The 22,077-nt window shown below is 35.4% G+C and overlaps 1 protein-coding gene across 1 annotated transcript in view; it reads left to right on the top strand.

Moving 5' to 3' along the window:
- Window positions 1–327: 327 nt before the first annotated feature.
- l(2)k09022 (HEAT repeat containing 1 homolog l(2)k09022) overlaps window positions 328–22,077 on the top strand; it is a 175,236-nt gene continuing 153,486 nt past the window's right edge. Inside the window, exons 1-5 of the mRNA XM_089096772.1 lie at window positions 328–544; window positions 2,865–3,081; window positions 13,037–13,280; window positions 16,382–16,636; window positions 20,804–21,108. Of these exons, the coding sequence (XP_088952898.1) occupies window positions 397–544; window positions 2,865–3,081; window positions 13,037–13,280; window positions 16,382–16,636; window positions 20,804–21,108 (1,169 nt within the window). The 5' untranslated portion in view covers window positions 328–396. The remainder of the gene's footprint in view (window positions 545–2,864; window positions 3,082–13,036; window positions 13,281–16,381; window positions 16,637–20,803; window positions 21,109–22,077) is intronic.

Here is a 22,077-nt window from a genome sequence, read left to right as displayed (position 1 = left end):
ATGTTTAAGCTAAGCGACACCAAATGAATCTCAATTAGTTAAGAAATCAACTTTTTGTCGAAAGCTCAGTATCTCTTACACAGGAATTCTAATTTAGCCATGGCTAATTAGAGTTAGGTTCACACAATCAAAACTATAGTGTGTTCTATCTTGGTGCGTGTTAGAAATCAAACTACCTATTTCGAATAAATGGGTCGATCTATTTTTCAAAATAGTTTACAGTGAATCCAGAATAGATTTGCTTGCTGCCATCTAAATAGTAAACATCAATGTAAGTACTATAGGAAATTGCCTATGAATGCCTATTTCATATGGAAAATTTGCAACTTAAAAACGTGGTTTTCAACATTTAAATAATTTAGTGGTATTTCTATCAATTACTTTGGACAAATAAAAATGTCTAAAACCGCTCTTTCACGACAGTTACAAGCACTGCAGACGTCCGCACCAGCACATGTTTCAGCTATACGACAGGCAAAATCATCCCTGTTATTTAATGCTGAAGAACTGTCAAACTATGAGATTGATGATATTTTTGAAATAGGTAAGGTTTTGGGTTACTGGTATTGCTAGGTATTCTACTATTTAACCCTGAACCAATTTTGTTTCCTGTAAGTTGCCTTAATACTGTTACTTCATAAATTTCATGAATTTAACCTGTGATGCTTGCAAGAAATAGAAGAGACAAGGGATCAAAAAGTGTTTTACAGTGTAGCCTATAAGATACTACATAAAAGTACTAATTAAAAAATTTAAGTTGGGTAAAATTCTACTTTAGCTACTTTTGGCTGTCTTGGGAAGGGGTTAGATTAGGAAAATCAAACTTTCAGGAATGGGTCTACAAGTTACAATATGTCTTGGGAAGGTATTTTTAAGTACTTATCTCCACTCTTTCTCTCTCTAAAGAGTTCTGACCTTTAAAAATCTGTGTGTTATAAAAGTGAAACCTTGCAAATTAGATAGCCTAATCTGCTTAAATGAAGTACAAGTTACAACACAAATTTTTTCATCTTCATAACTTTCCTCAAACCTAATTTATGAGCTTTTAAAGATAGCCTATGTAAATACATTTCCTAAATTTAAAAAAAAACATTGATATGGTTTAAAATTCTACTCAAGTAACAGGAATTGCCTTTTCAGAACTAAAGCCAGAGAAAAAGAAACTGATAACTGAAAATTAAGGTAAAATGTTGTTTTGTCAAAATTTCAATAATTTTATTTCTGATGTAAATGAGAGGTAAGTTTAAACTTTCCCCCACCCCCCTTATGTCCAAATATATACCCTGAATTGTTAGGCTATATATATATATAGGGGTGGGGGGTAAAATTCATTTCCGACAAAAATGATTATTATATTTGTAAAGAGCATAAAAAAAGGTGGTCAATATATACCAAATCATATTATTGAGTTAGGACTAAAGTTAATAAATCATTAAATGCCTTTTTGATGCTGATTACAAATATAATAATCATTTCTATCGTAAATGAATTTCAGCCCCCCCCCTATATATGCCAATTCAGGGTTAGGTGGTCAATATATACCAGTTAGGTTAGGTATAGCCTATATAGGGGGGGGGGGGCTGAAATTTATTTCCGATAGAAATGCTTATTATATTTATAATCAGCATAAAAAAAGGCATCGAATGGTGTATTCACTTTATTTGAAACACAATAATATTATTTGGTATATATTGACCAAAAAGGCATCAAGTGGTATATTCACTTTAGTCATAGCTCATGTAGGCAAATTTCAGGACCCTCTAGAGGGAGGAGTGGAGGTAGGTGCTTCAAAACACATTCCTAGGACATACTTTAACCTGTAGACCCATCCCTGAAAGTTTCATTTTCCTATCATAACCCCTTTCCAAGACAGCCAAAAGTAGCTAAAGTAGAATTTACCAATTTTTTCAACTAGTTGACTAATAACTTCTCCCCAGCAAAACTTAATTTTTTCCAACTATTTGACTATAAATTTTGCCCCAGCAAAAATTTCCTCTTCCAACTAGTTGACTAATAACTTTTCCCCAGCAAAACTTAATTTTTCCAACTAGTTGACTAATAACTTTTCTCCAAAAAAGCTTAATTCTTCTAGCCCGTTGACTAATAACATTTCTCTAACAATATTTAATTTTGCCAACTACCTGGAAAGAAACTTTGGCCCAGAAGACAATTCATATTCAAACTTGTTGACTAGTAACTTTTCCCTAGCAAAACTACATGAAATTGCATCTCTGTGAACCTGGGGTAAGACTGTAAGACTATCTTGCAGAGTGTAGCCTAAGATTGGAAAGCACACTTATAGAAGGAGAAGACTTTTAGTTCTGTGGCTTCAAGACTATTTACTCCTGAATTCAGTTTGTTTGATTTACCTTAGCTGTAGTGCACTTGTTAAAAGCACATACTGCCAATTTTTGTTGGACTGGGAATAGTATGTTTTTTGTTTTCTCTTTATGTCATGTTGTTAGCTAAGAAATTAGGGGGATGGGGGTATATATACTGTGAATATATAGGTTCTAGAAAATCCATGAATTTCTTAGAAAAACTTCAAAAACAAGGAAAGAAGTGAAGATAAAGGCTCTCCCTCTCCAAAATGTGTCAACTAGGATTATTCTGTATATTATGGAGTAGGAATTGTTTTCTTAATATGTTTCCCTATGTCCAGCTGGACTCCTAGGCTTAAAATACTGGTTGGTTAATTGGCTAATGCGAATCTGGTTTAATAACAGGATCCCTTCCCTTCCCTAAATTTTTTAACTATGTCCATATAAATTATGAGATAATTAACTGTTATTTTTTGTTAGTAGACTCTCTAATGTAACGACTGCTTATTTTATTGCTTAACTGAACTTCCTAATTTATTTCAGGAGTCAAAGGTCTACAGCAACTAACCAAGATAGACACAAAATTTTCTGGGTATGAAGCATCGTTATTCTCAGTTGAATCAAAGAAATTTCAAAGACTTGTTGAAACAAAAGAAACTAATAGAAATGTTTCTAAAATCCTTGGAGACTTTTTAAGCCTAGCATCACCTTACATGCATCTTCTGCCTGCTCAAGAAGCAATTGAATGGCTTGTTTTTAGGTAAGAGCTAGATTCTTTTTTTAACTTTATTAATTTTGTTATACAATTTTGTTTTTACCTTAATTGCTCTTTTATGTAATAAAGTCCCAGAGATCATGTTGCCGTTTTTCCCTGCAATCTTCATTTTTATAATTTTATGCTTTATAAATAACTAAACTGCAGAATTATGTTGGGCACCCATTTTGATATCAAACAGTAAGGAGCAACCCGGCTCAATGGTAACCGTAACTCTTAAAAAACGGAATTTTGATACCAATAGATACATCAAAAGAATCAGATTTTAATGCTGATTTCAAATATATAAGTTTCATCAAGTTTACAATTACGTAACATCAAAGTTGGGCGCCTGAGAAAATTTGGATGATTTTAGAAAAAAGGGGGAAAGACCCCCTAAAAATTACAGAACCTTAATGAAAATCACACCATCATTCAGCATATAAGAGAACCCTACTGTAGAGGTTTCAAGCACCTATCTACAAAAATGTGGAATTTTGCATTTTTTTGCCAGAAGAAAGATCACAGATACGTGTTTATTTATTTATTATTTTTTTTTCACAGGGGTGATCGTATTGACACAGTGGCACTAGAATATCATGGGAGGGCTCATTTGAATGGAAATTAAAAGTTCTAGTGCCCTTTTTAAGTGACCAATAAAATGGAGGGCAACTAGGACCCCTCCCATGCTCATCTTTTGCCAAAAGTCACCCAATCAAAATTTTGAGATAGCCATTTTGTTCAGAATGATCAAAAATATGATAACTACGTCTTTTAGGATGACTTAATCCCGCAAAGTCCCCAGGGGAGGGCTGAAAGTTGTGAACTTTACCCAATGTTAACATATAGTATTGGTTATTGGGAAGTATACAGACGTTTTCAGGGGCAATTTTTTCTGGTAGGTGGTGGGGGGTGGGTGGTTTGGGGTTTATGTGGAAGGATATTTCCATGAAGGAAGTTTTCATGGGGGAAGGGACATAGCTATGAATGGGGCGCTGGATTTTCCATCATTATTAAAGAAAAAGATCAAAAATTAAATAAAAAAAAACAAGTTTTTCAACTGAAAGTAAGGAGCAACATCAAAACTTAAAACAAACAGAAAATATTACATAATTATTAAAGTAATATTATGTAATACTCTTTAAGCCAAAGATTTTTTAGTACTTTCATAAGAACTATTTATTCTAATTAACGGCCTTTGTGATTAAGGGGTCATTTTTAAAGAATTGGAGCAAAATTTGAACTTAAGCTTAAAGAGGGGCTTTCCCCTCCTCAACGCCTTGCTCTTTACGCTAATGTTTCTTATTGTTTAAAAAAATAGAGTTGTGAGAAAGTCAAACTTTAGCGTAAAGATTGAGGCGTTGAGGAGGGGACAGCCCCTTTCATATATGGAATAATTTCTGTTCGTTTTAAGTTTTAACGTCGTTCCTTACTTTCAGTTAAAAAAAAACTTGTTTTTTTTTTAAACTTGTTCTAGAAAATCCATGAATTTCTCAGAAAAACTTCAAAAACAAGGAAAGAAGTGAAGATAAAGGCTCTCCCTCTCCAAAATGTGTCAACTAGGATTATTCTGTATATTATGGAGTAGGAATTGTTTTCTTAATATGTTTCCCTATGTCCAGCTGGACTCCTAGGCTTAAAATACTGGTTGGTTAATTAAAGATCACAGATACGTGTTTATTTATTTATTATTTTTTTTTCACAGGGGTGATGGTATTGACACAGTGGCACTAGAATATCATGGGAGGGCTCATTTGAATGGAAATTAAAAGTTCTAGTGCCCTTTTTAAGTGACCAATAAAATGGAGGGCAACTAGGACCCCTCCCATGCTCATCTTTTGCCAAAAGTCATCCGATCAAAATTTTGAGATAGCCATTTTGTTCAGCATGATCGAAAATATGATAACTACGTCTTTTAGGATGACTTAATCCCCCAAAGTCCCCAGGGGGAGGGGTGAAAGTTATGAACTTTACCCAATGTTAACATATAGTATTGGTTATTGGGAAGTATACAGACGTTTTCAGGGGCAATTTTTTCTGGTAGGTGGTGGGGGGTGGGTGGTTTGGGGTTTATGTGGAAGTATATTTCCAAGAAGGAAGTTTTCATGGGGGAAGGGACATTGCTATGAAGGGGGCGCTGGATTTCCCATCATTATTAAAGAAAAAGATCAAAAATTAAATAAAAGAAACAAGTTTTTCAACTGAAAGTAAGGAGCAACATCAAAACTTAAAACGAACAGAAAATATTACATAATTATTAAAGTAATATTATGTAATACTCTTTAAGCCAAAGATTTTTTAGTACTTTCATAAGAACTATTTATTCTAATTAACGGCCTTTGTGATTAAGGGGTCATTTTTAAAGAATTGGAGCAAAATTTGAACTTAAGCTTAAAGAGGGGCTTTCCCCTCCTCAACGCCTTGCTCTTTACGCTAATGTTTCTTATTGTTTAAAAAAATAGAGTTGTGAGAAAGTCAAACTTAAGCGTAAAGAGCGAGGCGTTAAAGCGGGGAAAGCCTCCTTAATATACGGATTAATTAACGTTTGTTCAAAGTTTCACCGTTTTTTCTTACTTTCAGTTAAAAAAAAACTTCTTTTTTTTACTTTATTTTTGAACATTTTTTAATTGATGAAGGTTTTGTTATTTTTCATCCATGCGTGAATAATTAAAACAAAATTTGCATATTAATTTTACTTTTATTTGGTTCAATGGCTTTCTCGAAACTTAATTAATTTTATTTACGAACGTTTTTTTAGTAATACGTAACTTACGAATAAACTTACGTTACGAACTTCTATATTCACATATTTTTAATACATATATTAGGGGGTTTGCCCCCTATTCAATACCTTGCTCTTTAAGCTAAAGTTCAAATTTTGTTCCAATTCTTTAAAAATGACCGCTTAATAAACTAGGCAGCAAATGCGAATCACGAGCGCTAATGATAGTACTAAAAAATCTTAGAACTCAAGAGCGAGATATTGACTAGGGGGTAAACCCTACCATATAGGCCTACGTAATAATTTTTATGCGCTTTAAGCTACCGTCCTGTGCCATACTTCTAATTGTAGCACTTGTTTTTTTTTTTTACTTAATTTCTTACCTTTTTTAAATAATGCTGGGAAATCCGGCGTCCCGTTCATAGCAATGTCCCTTCCCCCATGAAAACTTCTTTCATGGAAAGATCCTCCCACCTAACCCCGGGCCCCCCCCCCCACTACCGGAAAAATCCCCCCCACTACCAGAAAAAATCCCCCCCCCCTGAAAACGTCTGTACACTTCCCAATATCCAATACTATATGTTAACATTGGGTAAAGTTCATAACTTTCAGCCCTCCCCCCGAGGACTTCGGGAGATTAAGTCATCCTAAAAGACATAGTTATCATATTTTCGACCATGCTGAACAATATGGCTATCTCAAAATTTTGATCGGGTGACTTTGGGAAAAAAACTGAGCGTCGGAGGGGGCCTAGTTGCCCTCCATTTTTTTTGGTCACTTAAAAAGGGCACTAGAACTTTTAATTTCCGCTCGAACGAGCCCTCCTACGATATTCTAGGACCACTTAGTCGATACGATCACCCCTGGGGAAAAAAAGACAAATAAACACCCATCCATGATTTTTCTTCTGGCAAAAAATGCAAAATTCCACATTTTTGTAGATAGAGGGTTGAAACCTCAAAGTAGGGTTCTCTGATACGCTGAATATGATGGTGTGATTTTCATTAAGGTTCTATAACTTTTAGGGGGTCTTTCCCCCTTTTTTCAAAAATCATCCAAATTTTCTCAGGCGTGTAACTTTTGGGTAGGATTAAACTTGATGAAACTTATATATTTGAAATCAGCATTAAAATCTGATTCTTTTGATGTATCTATTGGTATCAAAATCCCGTTTTTTAGAGTTTTGGTTACTATTGAGCTGGGTTGCTCCTTTCTTACAGTTTGTTACCACAAACTGTTTGATTATTACCAAGGCTGAGGACATTGAAGTGAAAATTTGAGAAAATTATGAGGGGATAACTTGAACTAAATCAGAAAATAGTTGGGCTATGTGCATACAGATTGTCGAAAGGGCGTATCAGCTGTATATTTGAAAATTGATTGGATTGGGAATTGAAAGTTCTAGTGCCCTATTTAAGAGTCAAAAGTGATTGAAGGGCAACCAGCCCTCTTCCCATGACCTTCAATTCCCCTAAAGCATCGAATAAAAATTTTGATATAGCAATTTTGTTCAGCACAGTGAAAAGTCGAGTAACTATGTCTTTTGGGATATCACCCCCCCCCCACAGCCCGGTAATGCCGTATAATCTTGCCCTTACCCTTGCTTCATAACCTACAAGCCTTTATTATCTTGGTTTTAATGTTTTTTTTTATATTAAGAGACATAGAAACAACCTCGAAATAAGGATTGTTTTTGCTAAAGTAAAGAATTTTCAATACGGTACTTGGGAAAAATAAAAAAATTTTCTGATGCATACTCGCCTAGACAATACACATATGCTATATCATATAGTAATTTCTTGTTTACTATGCAGTTTTGGTAAAGAGATATGGAGGACTTTGATATGGATTTGAAGAAATATAAAGTAAATGATGGACTACTACTTTCATCTTGGAATTTTTGAATACTTTATAACCAATACACCAAAAGTTATTACATACACCAAGTTATAAACATAGAGTTCTTTCTGGAATGCCTACAATGCAAGACAGGAGAAATATTTTGATTGTTAAATATTTCACAAAGATCCAAGCAATTGGCTATAATCATCCAGTTTTTGAAATAACTTTTGCCTCTAGTCCTTTAGAAAAAGCAGATGCCCAAATTAGGTCTTAGGTACTCTTTAATGATCTAGTTTTGACATGGAAAGATGAGTTCATCCAATTTAACCATTTTCAAGAGCCCCCCAAATGGAAGTTTGCACCAGGTTAAACTTGCTTGGAGCTTATTCCAGGCAAAAAGTCAAGTTATCTCCCCAGGCAACTGCAAGCTATTTTCAAGCAAAAAATGACAACCTGCTTCAGGAATTTCATACAAATATTTACAGATGGGTCACTGAAAGGAGGCAGGGCAGCAGCAGCTGCGGTGGTTCCTGAGTATTGCTTAAATATATCCACTAGGCTTCCAATTTACACATCCATACGGCTGAGCTAAGGGCTATATTTGAAGCTCTAAATGCAATTAATAAAAAGCCTCCTGAATCTAGGAAGATGATCATGCTCTTAGACTCTAATTCTGCCTTACAGCTCATGAGCCAAGTCCATAGGGAGATAATAGACTCTGATATAGCCTGTCTCAGGAAATTAATATGTAGCCTTCAAGAAAGAAATATCAAGGTTTATTTACATCGTGTGCCAAGTCACCAAGGTATTAAACATAACGAGGTAGCCGATTTACTTGCAAATAAAACAACAGACATCCACATAGATCCAACATTAAAATCAAAAACTCTACGTGACGCAATTTAGAGAAGAATTCCCAAGAAGAATCTACCACAGCTAGCACTCATTTTTCCATCACGTAAAGAAAATTCTCTATACTTCCGAATTCGAAGTGATACATTGATCCTGAGGAAAGAAGAATACGGCTGGAAAAAGAGGGGGCCCAAATGATAGATTTTGTTCTTTAGTCCCTGAGACTTCACAACACCTCATCTTTAGCTGCAATAGTATTGCAAAGTCAGCAAATAAAACAAGAAATATTTTATCAAGATTGAAAATAAAGCCTGAGACAAGTGAACTGCTTAACATCAAGCTGCCATGAAATGAGGAAAGAATACTATTCCAGGAGATTATTCGTTTTCTTAAGTGGAATGACATAGTTTAGCATGGTTGACATGACCCTGAAACCTGCTTCAGTTTTGTTAAGCGGAAGTATAATTGGAAAGAGGAATATGAATATTTGAATTAAATAAACCAGCAGAAAATTTTTTGTGTGAAGCCGAAGGAGACTGTTTTAAGACTCCAAGTACTGTTTTTCCGAAGAAGAAGAACAAAGGAGGATGAAATTTGTAATGTTTCGACACCCAGCAATTTGCTTATAGTGACCATTCAAAGTTAATATTGGACTGCTTGGACTGATAAGAAATTAATTTAGAATTTAGTCTGTAGTCTATTTTACGACTGTGAGAATACAGTGACAAAAAGAATGTTTAAATACTTTTTGGGTTAAAAGCGTCTCAAAATATAAACTTCAAAAAATACTAAAAGATTTTATTCATTTACGTTTGCTTACAAGGCAACTAAAAAAGTATACATTCAGAAATCGGCTTTTTGCATAAAATTCAGAAAAAAAATGAAACTAATAATGAACCTGTAATGTGCCAAAATAAAACTTAAATTCAACTCAAATTCAAAACGACCAGAAATTGCTAGTTATATGAACTGAGTGGTCTTCCCCCTTGCACCACAATTATAGTTTGAAAAAGTAGATATTAAAATACAGATATTAAAGTTAAAAGAACTTTCTTTTACTTTACTTTTGACGGGAACCAGACGCTGCTCCGCCTTGCCTGGTCTCCATGATTTCTCCAATGGAAGTTTTCCATGAGGCATGGTTATGTGCAACGGCTTCGACATGGTACAACTAATCACTGTTTCAGAGCTGACCAAAGAGGCGGAAGCCTCCAGGCGGATCTACGTCGTTTTTCATCCCTGACTACCAATCTTTCTTCTGGCCTCCAGGTTGACGTTTCCAATTTTCAAGCGGCTGTACTTTAATAGCGGACTCTGAGATGTATCAGTAGTCTTCACGACATAGACAATGGCCCAACCACAAGAGCCGTCGTCTTTTTACAATTTCCGAGACTGGGTACTGTTGTTTACAGAGTCATGGATCTTCTTGTTGGATACTCGTTCATGGCGTTTGACAGATAGAATACGACGAAGACAGTCGTGATCAAAGATATCGAGCTTACTACTATTTTGAGCTGTGACAACCCATGTTTCACACCCATATAGAAAAGTACTTCTGTCGATCGCCCCGTAGACTCTAATTTTCGTAGTGAGGCTTTTGCTTCGATACTTTCATAGTGATTTATTGAGCTGAAAAAAGCTGGCAGAGGCTAGGCGAAAACGCCTTTCAATTTCTTGACCAGATCCCCACTCTGAATCCACAAGGGATCCGAGGTAGACAAATCTTGCTCAATGTTATTGCTGTCTAGGGATATAGATGGGGACTTTGGGAATTGGTGCACATCACTTAGGTCTTTGTTGGGTGAATTCTAGTCCAACCATTGCAGAGTAGTATGCAATGCAACTTTGTCCATCATCATTTGGGTTTTGTGGATCATCCTCAGCGAAGACAATATCATCAGTATAGTCTAAGTTAGTGACCTCAAGATCTTTTTCGACTGTTACTCCCTCGTGTGTGCTGACAACTCTCTCCATAATCCAGTCAATTACATAATTGAAAAGGATGGGGAATATGACGTCGCCTTGTTTTACTCCTGAGTCTACAGCAATATTTTCAGACTCTTCACCATAGGCCCGTAGCCTCATCTGCGTGCCTTCATAGTATGCTTTCAAAAGCTCCAAGAGTGTGAAGGCATTCGCTACTCTTCCAGGATACGCCAGAGAACGTCTCGCTCAACTGAGTTGAATGCTGCTATGAAATCAATGAAGATATGAATCATTGGCAAACCATATCTATGGCACTGCTGTAACTTCAGTCTAAGGATAAAAATTTGCAGTTTGCTCGGTACAAGAGCCCCCTATTCAAAAGCCTGCTTGTTCTTTCCTCATTCCCTCTTCTCGTGCCTGTTTAAATCTATTGAAGAGAAGAATGGCAAACAACTTTGCCACAGTATCAGTGAGAGCAATTCCATGGTAATTCTTACAATCTGAATTGTCACCCTTTCTGAAGAGATGAAGAAGAATTGAAGCTTTCCAGTCCTTCGGGAAATTCTTTTTCGGTCCAAGTTTTGTCAACCAGTGGTTTGAATTGAGCAGCGACAATCTCATCAGCAGCTTTATATAGTTCTGGAGCCAGACCGTCTTCACCAGGAGACTTGTGGTTTTTTAATGAACGAATGGCTTTTTTTATTTCATCAATATTGGGGGGGGGGGGTGTTCGGGACAGATTTCATAAGGCGCTCGAAGGACCGCTGAAGAAGGACTCGGGATTATCTGTGGATGATTTGACGACTTCAAGAGTTCTTGAAAATGGTCCTTCCATCTTGATACTCTCACAGACAGGTCCATTATGATCTGCTGTCCTTCGGGCGAATGATCTCAGAGATTTGTTGCTTCCGATAGAGCTCACGGGTATCATGTGAGCCTTAGTCGCTGTTTCCATGGAATCTGCCATTTCTGTTCAGTAATTTTGCTTATCTATTCTGGAAGATTTCTTAACTTCTGCTTTTCGCTTCTTACGTTCTGTTTTAGAGCAAGACGCTCGAGATTTGTCGGCTTAATTAATAGTTCTTTGGCTAATCCAGCATTTCCTTTTTGGTTTTGACGTATCAGACTTCAAACCTGCGTTCTTTGTTAGTTCTTAAAAAAATTAGCCACAAGGTCTGGTTAGCTAATATATTGGATGCAGAAACTGGTAAATGTGTACTTGATCAATTGCTCTTTTTAGTTCATTAAGTAAAAAAAAGTTTTTTCATCTGAAAGTAAGGAGCAACATTACGAATTAAAACGAACAGAAACTATTCCGTATATGAGGGGGACTAGCCCTTCCTAAACTTCACTTGCACTCAAGTCTTAAAGTTCTTTAAAAATACTTCTCACTCAACTTCAACGGCCCTTGTGTTTGAGCAGTCTGTCTTAAAGAATTGTGATAACAAGTCAAACTTTAGCATAAAGAGCAGGGGTCGAAGAAGGGACAGTCCCCCCTCATTTACGGAAAACTTACTGTTTTTTTTTTAGTTTTAATGTTGCTCATTACTTTCGCTATTTTTTTTCATTTAGTTTCTGACTGTTTTTCAAATCAGCCCGGAAATCAAATTTCTGCGGTTTCATAGGTTGCGATAATTCTAATAATTTACTAAAGAAAAGTTATCTCAGCTAAGAATTGAGTCTTTAAAAATATAGAATTATAGTATTTTTTCACAATACAGCTCCCAACTTAGGCCAAGAAGTTGATAACAGCTTAATATTTTAAATGATATTGTCAGAGACTTTCAAGGCTATAATCTTAAGCTTCATGCCGAGCCAGCAACACAGGCTAATATTATAGTCTCTTTTGTTGCGCTATAGCATGTGACTTTTCAGTGTGTTTTAATTTGAAAAGATGTATATTATTTAGCCGAAGAGCTATGGTCAGTTTCAGCTTGTTTTCTTCATAGAGTTTTTAAATGATCTATTGTCTTTCCTTTTTTTTTTTACTAATCCTTATTTTGTTTCACCATGAGATTTTATATAGTTTCAAAAAAGGAGAGGTAAGATACTAAAAGCAATATTATGGTGGATTCCTGTGTTATTCTCTACTTTAATCATATAATCTAGAAAAAAAATATGTACTTTGAACAAGTTTTAAACAGAATGAGTTGTATAAGTAAGTTTTTAACAAGTAAAAAATGTTTTTGCATCATTGCTGCTTTTGCTATAGGTCATAACCGACGTTTTTCTCACCTGTTTTGTTTGTTTGGTTTCCTTCCCACTGTTAACAGGAGTAGATTACTTTGCTTACAGTTTGGACTAGGAAAGAAGGTAGGAAAATGTCAAATTTGTCTAAAATCGGCGTTGGGCGTTGTTGACCTCCTTGTCATGGCCCTTCAGCCAGGGAGTGCAATGGGAGGTGAGGGTAAGCCATCTCTTACTTTCGCACACCCCACCAGTTTACGTGCCCCAGATTTCTCCAAGTTTGGGGGGAAGGGTATTGAATATCCTTTTTCCATCCACCCTGTGTGTATGTCTAGCAATGAGATTATATTCTTTGAAAGAGGTAGAGCTCTTTCACATTCCTTAATTCGTTCCTTGTTGTCAAAATAACTTACAATTGAAATATGTTTCCAGATATAGAGTTCACGAGTTTGAACCTGATTCCTTTTTGGCATGTATTCTTCCTCATCATGACTCAAAGATTTTTGTACGAGCTTTGCAACTTTTAAGCTTTAAAGAACCAACCCACAAATATCATTGGCTTTATGGCACTCAAAAGAATGGAACAGTTTTGGCTAAATCTATGATTTGCACCAGAGTGGCATCTGACATGGGATTCCTCAAGTTCATCCTGAGTATTTGGAAAAATATTCTCAAGGTAAGTAATAAGTTAAATTGGGACTTGTTTATAGTGAGGAACTTCTGTACTAAGTTTTCTGAAGCTTGTCATGAGAAGGAAAAGTAAGATAACATGGCACGCACCAATCGACATCATGTTTGATGCAGTAATTACCTCCTGGAGGAATTTGTCAGTAATTTTTTATATGAAATTTTGCTGGGATTGCTGTGAAGATTAGCACAGGTGGTCTCCAGCTGATCGGCGCTAGAATGAAGCGCCGATCTTTTTTTTTATCTTCTCCCCACTTTCTGCAGAATGGGATAGTCAGAACTTGGAATGGTCAAAAGGTCAAAAATGCAGATCCTGATAGGAAGTGACTGGATAAGGACCCCTAACTATGCAGATGACCTAATCTTCACAGATATATTTATTAGAAAAGGAGGGCATGCTGCACGTTGTTTAAACTCGGGTCATGCTAGGATTTTGAATCTCAGTGCAAAACCTAGCCAAGTCCAAGCTGCAGACTCACTCAAACCAAAATAGTCTATACTATAATTAAGCTTAATTATTGATTAAGGACAATTAAGGGCAAAACGAGCAAATTCCACGCTATGGACAGAATTTGTACAATCACGAGCTAAGTCCTCAATCGATGCATTAACCAGCTTTGGCTGGTTGCCCCCTTAGATGCAACTTAGTAAAGAACTAGTCTAGCCAATTGAACCAAAAATTTAAAATGCGTTTAATAAAAAAAAACAAAAAAAAACTGTTAAGTGAGGGAGAATCCCCATTTGAATCTGATTCAATAATGGTAACTATTATTTCGATTCATCTTTATGATGAAATTTCTAAAAGTAATCCAAATTCCACAAAATTGTTTCGGATCAAGTGAGCACTACACTATTGGAATCATCAAAGCTGAAAACCTTATTTATGAGAATTACAGGCCCCTATCTTGACCAACAAGGAAAATTATTTTTTCGCATGGGAAGCAGTAATGTGCTTCCTTTATTTATCATTCTCCTGCTGCTTCTTTTCTGTAGTCACCGCTAATGGATCCCTGACAAATTTTACCGATGTTTAAAGGCTCATTTGAAAGGTGTTGTTATATCTCGTGCCCTTTATTATGAATAGAATTTAATATTTAAAATAAAATACAATTTTTGTGTAAAAGCCAGCTGAGTCCTTCTCCATTGGTGCAAGCACGAGCTAAGTCCCAATGTGGTGCCGAAAGTATAGTTTTGACTAGGTGCAAAAACAAGCTAAGTTCTAGCTGTATCTACAACCGGAACTAAGTTCTAAACTTGGCGCAAAAATGAACAAAGTCCAACCCGTGGACTGACTCGGTGCCAAAACGAGATAAGTCCCACCTTCATGGAAATGCGAGCTAAGTTCAAATTGAGCTAAGTTCAAGTTCAAATTAAGTCCAGTTTTGCCTTTGTTTTGAAAACGGGCCTGGTTCTAATTTGATGTGAAACCTAGCTAAATCCTGACTATATGCAAACACGGTCTAAGTCCATGCTGCAGACTGACTCGCTGCAAAAACAAGCTAAGTCTTTATTTAGTGCATTAACGACTGAAGTTCTTTTTCGGTGGAAACGCAAGGTAATTCCTGATTCAGTGCGAAAATGAGCCAAGTCCAAGATGCGGAAAGTAAGTAAGTTTTCACTATTCAGAGAAAATATGTCTTAGAGGAATTGAAATTGTTTCTTAACTTTGCCCAAGGAGTTGAACAAATGTAACACTTTTTAAGCCGAAACGGGTGTATTTTCGAAAATGGACATGTTTTTCTTCCTCTTTTATGCCCAGAAATGGCAAAAATGGCCCCCTTAAACATTTTTCTTGGTTAATGTACAGTTTTAGCCTTCTTTTTATGCTGACTTTGTTAATTTAAAAATGTTGGCAAGGAAGACCTAATATTTAATGGCTAATCTGTAGAATTGGTGATTGAGGTGTGAAAGCTGGATAAATTTCATTGAATTCTGAATTATGAATAAAACTGAAAATTCTTTTTTTTTTTTAAGTGTCCATGGTTCATAATTTAGAGTACTTGTCACTAAAATGCAGGGTTGTCTTTGGAAAAATTATGTCTGTTTAGCCCTTATGTTTTTATGAACTTAAATAGATTGCTGCATATGATGTGAAATTAAACTTCCTATAAAGACGAAAAAACAGTTACTTAATTCATCAAGCTACTTTTACAGTTTTTCCAATGAAAGCGAGAACACGTAGGGATTTTGAATAATTGATAGTGTTTTACGAATCACAGGCTCCTTAAAATGAGTTTCTGGTGAGTTTCTGCCCATTGCAAGTGGAATTAAACAAAGTTGGACACCATCGAATGGATTGTTCATAGGTTAAAAAGGATAAAATGCATATCTTCCAGAGTTGCTGATCGCACAGAGGGTTTCATATCGACGTTTCAGCTGCTGGTTCTTTTTTTTTTACAGGGACAGGTAACAAGCATGTTGCGCAATTTTGCGCTAACTGGAACCCAACCCTAGGCCCCATATTGCCAAACAGAGAAACAATCCACTGTGCTACCACTGGGTTTTGAGAAAGGCTATAAAATGGTATTTCTATGGAAGTACGGTAGGTGCTTTATAAAATTGAGTAAAGAGCAAAGCTCTTAATAGAGTAAAGAGGAGGAAGAGCTTATGCTATTGTATTGGCCTCAGGGTAATGGAGATGAGACGGCTTTATAGATTGGTTGTTTAATTAGTTATTAATTAGGAGGGAGCCTAATAATCATTGTTACAACGTCAAACAGCTACTAATCAAACGAAGGAATTAAAACATTTCATTTGAAGCAATTCCTTTTCCATGCTTGCTTCCTCTAATATATACAAAAAGAACGTGTTACTCAAAAAAGGAAATTTAGTGCTTATTGAAATGGGTACTCATCATGATATTGATGGATGAATACAAATCAGTTTTCTTAAACCAAAACATAAAAGTAGTATTTTATTCCTGTTTTCAAATGCTCTTTTAATTACCAAATGAAAATGCTAGGGAACTGTGACTACGCAACCGTGGCCCCCAACTCGCCACCAGTCAAAATTATAAACAATATGAGTTGCATCAAAGTCCAAGCATATTTATTACATGTATAACTTGCCTATTCACTTTTCTTTTCCTAGGCTCATGAGCATAAACCAGAAGCTGTTCAAAGTATTATATCTTTTGTCACGTCAAGTGTCATGGGTTCCTTGGAAAATACTTCTGTTTTCAGTGAGGTACAGACAAGTACAATAGTGAACGCAATTGCGCCTCGTATTTCTAGTCGTGCAGATGCACAGTCTCGCGCGGGAGCATTAATGATTTTGGGTCAATTGGCTAGAAAAGCTATATTAAGTACAGCTGTGCTTCAAATGCTTGTTCTACGATTGTCAGAGGTAAGCTAAAGAGTTGCCTACAGTTGACTGTTTAAATAAATTCAGTTTTTTTTTCTATCATTTTGCTTTCTTCTATTCTCTGATTAACCACAAAATTTCTAAACTATTCATCTTTTTTGTATGTCTTCATGGGAATGTTCTAAATTGTTGTTTCTGCCATTTGCAACCATCTTTTTTCGAACATCAAATCAAATGTAGAAAACATCAAATTTTGCAAGGATTTTTGAAATTACTCAGCCTTGGAGGACTTCGGAAAGCCAGTAGATGTAGTCGTCACAATTAAGTATACGAATTTATAGAAGCTGTCCTTTGGGGTATAATTTGCAAGTTTCCCTACAAAGGAGGGATTCAACTCTTTTCTTTTTCTTCTCCTCTTTCAGCGAAGCCAGAACTACAACAGTTTAATGGACATTTTCATTTTTTTTTTTGTTTTTATTGGGATTCAGTTTTCTAATTCTGACCATAAGGAAAAAAATGGAGATATATACTCTAAGAGTTCAACACTATTGGTTTTTATTCTGATTAGTTCTACATGGTTTCAGGCTTCGGTTATACGGGAATCTGCGGTATTTGGCGGTCGTCTCTAGGACTTGTGCACTTTCCAAGAAGAAAAAGTTGAAAGACTGAGTCTGGTTTTGCTGTCTTTGAATAATACGTTTTTTATCCACTGATTCTTTAATTTTGAGCTAAAATGGGCAAAAACACAGAAAACCATATGATTAAAAAGGAGGAAATGAAAACCTGAAATCTTGTTACTTCACGGTTTTGATGCTTCGAAATAAAAGGTCAGCTGTTTATCTAACCAGTGCTATGGTGTTTATCAGTCCCAATCTTGATTTTTCAGTAATCACTTGAGTTTATTTGTCCCCCCTTCCGTAATACAGCTTTCTTAGAAAAATCTTAATCCTAAAAAAAATTGTTTGTCGTAAATGCTATTGGAACCGTATGGATATTGCAGATGGACCTCTAAAAGTGCTTTAACTGTAGTTCTTTACTAGTTTACAGCTATTGCTGCAACCATGGCGTACTTATTATTTTAGTCATAATTTTTACCCTTTTAAAATACTAAATGGGAGGTATTTCACTATGATTCCACTTTTCATTCGGTTTTTGCGCGCTACATGAACCTAAGCAGAGCTGTTCACTCACCTACCAATTTCATCTATTCTAGAAAAGAATCAAATTAATTTTTTCCTAGTTCAAAATTTTTCTGTCCTTAATAGACAAGAGAAACGAAATATTTTATTTTATTGCTTCAAAATTGACGCATAATTAAACTTTAAGGCTTGAAAAGGGTTCTTGAGAAAACTTGTTCGGCAAGTCTAGCCAGACAGCAAAGTGAGAAAAGTTTGGTAAAAAAGTGTTTGGTACCTCGTCTATGAAACTGCGGTTAAGTCTGGCTGAGAGATGGGTGATACACAGAGGTAAAGAAAGAAATAAACTTACCTTGTGCTTGTAGTTAGATCAAATAAATAAATCTAAAATTTTTATTTAGACTGCTTTAGAATCTGTGTGCTAGATGGCCTTGTTTGTTTTTTTCTCCGACACGAACCTGAATTGTCTCTCTTACGAGTTTCTAATACTCCTTTGTGTCCCTTTAATGTGACACTAAAACGAAGTAGATTGTTTTTTTCAGGAGGCAACACGTTTCTTTGGGAGGTAACAAAAAGTTGGTGAAAGCGGCTGTTTTGCTCATAATTTAATACGGCTAAGGGATTTACCAGCATAAATGATTACAATTCAGCTTTTGTAGTAGGTCGGGATGATGGTAGGTCAGACTCAGCGACTGACTGGTGCTCTACTAGACATAATTAATTTGTACCAAGCAACACAATCGGGGTCTTCCTGATTTTCGGGATTATCACAGCCTTAGTTTTCACATATTTACCACCTCTCCCTAAACATTAGAAAAATTTGAGCTGCTGTCGTAATTTTTCTCTGACGTTATCCACTAAAATTTTGAGTTTTTCATCATCTGCTCACCTTTAAAGGGGTTAGAAATTACTGGAAGATTTTTCAAAAACCTGTTTAGAAAATGTTATTGAATTTAGCATTTGGAAAATCTTGAAATCATTCATAGTTCCCCGACATCAAAATTCGTTCATTCCTACCTCTCATGAAAGATGACATAGAACTACCCAGTCGTACTTCTTTGCCAAATTTAATGTATTTCCTGTTGAAAGAGGAATAGTATTGTAATACATGACTAGATTGGCCTTTAATTTGTCAGATGTATGTAAGAAAAACTTAGGGAACAATACCAATTCCTTGGTAGTAGAAATTATAAAAGATAGCAAAAAATATCTTAAATATGTATTATTATAAACTGTATCTTACATAGGAGCTGATACCAAAATCTCTTTGGAAGAGGCAGTTATTATAAAGATTGAAATTCTATCATTGAATAAAAAACCAAAACGACTTAAAAATATAAATTAAGAAGAATCAGCTTAGGTCCTGGTTGCGACTGAGTTTTACGAATTTAATTGTTTTGTTTTCCTGTTGTCACAATCTGACTTTATTTGTGCTGTGATCTATGCCTGTTCAAAGTATGTCAGAAGTCCTTTTGCTATTGAAAGAAAGTAATTTCATAAGAATTATGCAAAGCTTTAATAATTGTGCAGGTAAAACTAAAATTGAAATAATATGCATGATTGTGGCGAGCAATCAAAGTAAATTGTGTAATAATTTAAAACCTAATATCATTTAAAGCTTGAAAAGGAAGTTAATAAAAGTCAGTATCTTTGATGCTATCGGTGGTTCAGTTGTTAGCTCTAGCTAATTGTGTAATAGCTTAGAACCTAATACCATTTAAAGCTTAAAAAGAAAGATAACACAAGTCAGTATCTTTGTTGCAATCGGTGGTTCAGTTGTTAGCTATAGCTAATTTGCCAGATATATTGTAATACGAAAAAACTGTAATCTTACCAATCATATTAGAGAATGAAAATAAAGAACAAGGATAAAAAATAAAGAAATACAAGTTTATGTAGACAACACTTATTAAAATGATAGATGCATGTGATTTCTAGAGGAACCTCTGTGGATCTCTTCGAGTAAAAACAACTGCTTTGATAACGAATATTTTTACTAAGCCACTTGATTTGCTTAATTACGATCGATTAAGCTGTTTGATTATACCAGCTGTCTAGTTCTTTAGAAGGCAGAATACAAGTTTTTTTCCATAATTGTATGCAAAGTTCCCATTTTTGGGGAACCAAGGTTAGTCATGTGAGTATGTTGAAAATGGTTACTTGTGGATCCTGTAGAATCATTTAAAGCTTTCTCTTTTTTTTTTGGGGGGGGGGTAGAAGTGGACTCTCCAGAAGTCCATCACCATTACTGTTCGTTCAGTATTCGTAATTATTTTGTCTTAAAACATTAAAAAAATTCTTAATCCCTTGTACGTTCTTAATTAGTAAAAGAAACTAGAATTGTCGTGCTTTCAAATCTTATAATGAGCAGGAAGGACCTTTCCTATTGTCAGTTATTTTTGGGATTAAACAGCCGTAAATAATTGAAGACAATCAATTAAAATAGCCTTATGAAACATATTTAAAGTAAGACTTTCATCAGAAACAGCTAACAAAAAAGTCTTGCCTTTTTATAAAAAAAACTGGAATCAGAGGGTGAGAAGGAGGGATAGGTGGTTGGTTTAAGCTATTTTGAGGTGCGTGTCATGTTTAAATGAAGCAAGAAGAAAGAAGAAACGAAAACAGAAGAAAGCTCATTTCAGTGGCATTATTAAATTTGTTATGTGATTATTCACCTCTGATTAAGCTAATTCTTAAAATCTGTAAAAGGTAGCTTATGTAAGCCTTTGACTAGTCGTATTTTGTTTTAAATGATAAGAAAAAATGTTGTTTTTTTGCTCCTAAAATTTTTTGGACACACTAGACTTAGTTGTTGAAGTTGACTTTCGTACATCCTGAAGACCCGAAACAAACGTATGACAAACAAGCTTCCTTTAACTAAGAGGGACAAAACGAGAAACAGGTCATCCCACCGAAGCCGAACTCTTTTGTGGTTTTGTTTCATTTTTATAACGAAATTTGGATGTTTTGGTCTCTAATAGTATAATTGCTTAAAGGAATTTACTAATGCAACTTTTCGTTTTCAATTTCAATACCCTTTTTCATCTTCTAATTGCCTTACCTCAAATTTTAGGATATTGGAAATATAAGCAGTCTTAAGATGTTGGTAATTCTCTATCAGTATCAGCAAGCGACCCTTACAAGCTTCCCTCAGAAGTCTTTGTCATTTGTGCACGAAAACTCGTCTAATTTTGTTGAGGCACTGAATAGCATTGCTGTTGCCGGTTTTCATATTCACCCATTTATAAGCATTTTAGTCGGAGAGTTAGTAAAATACCTGGGATTTGAAGATGCTCGATGCAAATCATTGCAAGAAACATTATTATTGATCATTAATGAAGTGAGATTACATCAGAAGGATGCAGCATCTGTGATTAGGTAATAAACATTTTTTTGATTTTTTTTTTTCTTCAAGGAAATGAGTCTCTTCTCGGACAGGGGAATTTCACCATCTTAATATTTTGAATTTATGTATCGTGTATTTCACTGTAAAAGTCTTAAGAAAAAAAAGTGTACTCCAGATTGACGGAGGAGTTTATTTCGGGGGGGGGGGGCTGGAATTAAATCTTAAACAGGCCATAAAAATAGGAAATATATGTTACGAGAATCGATATAGTATCAAAATTTTTTAGATGGAGGAATGGGCCGAAAGACCGCTCTCCCTTTGCTTGCCTGATCTGGTCTGACTAAAATTTTATTTCTATTTTGGCTTGACGAAAAGATACATGCCCGGTTTTTATCACACTGTAAAGATCGTTTGGCTGAAAATGCCAGGATTTTTTTTATGTCTGGGTATGGGTTACATTATAGAAAACGTGCTTCATTTTTATTGTTTTCATGACAGCATGATGCTTTTTGGTTGCTTTCAACACCTGGCTTAGCTTCAAGGCTGTATCCAGGGGGGTGGGTTAGGGGTTTTGACCCCCCCCCCCCCGAAATGTGTTTGACTCGTAAAAATGTAACAAAAATGAATATCAACAAATTTTTTATGCGTTTTTTGTTTTTTGTATCCCCCCCCCCCTCGAAAAAATCATTGTGTAAAACATCTCGAAAAAAAATTCTGGATACGGCCCTGCTTAGCTTTTTTCTTTACACGTTAGTTCTGTCTAAGTATCTAGTAAGTAGCATAGTCGTGTATGCTCTGTACATGTCTTTGTTCAAAATCCAGCTTGCTATAGGGCTCTTTAAGAGACAAGGAAGCGTGGTATTTAAGTATAGTCTTTGTATTTAAACAGTTCTGTTTTTGTATTGTTTGTTTCATGGAATCATCTTAGTCCATGTGTTAAATCCTTGTATTAGTTTTTTCTTTTTTTCTAAATAAAAAGACATATTCTGTTAAACAATGGG

This window comes from Artemia sp. Qi Xiang Cuo, chromosome 11 (genome assembly GCF_049724085.1).
Source record: "Artemia sp. Qi Xiang Cuo chromosome 11, ASM4972408v1, whole genome shotgun sequence".
Classification (NCBI taxonomy): domain Eukaryota; kingdom Metazoa; phylum Arthropoda; class Branchiopoda; order Anostraca; family Artemiidae; genus Artemia; species Artemia sp. Qi Xiang Cuo.
This window is presented reverse-complemented; position numbering and strand designations above follow the sequence as displayed.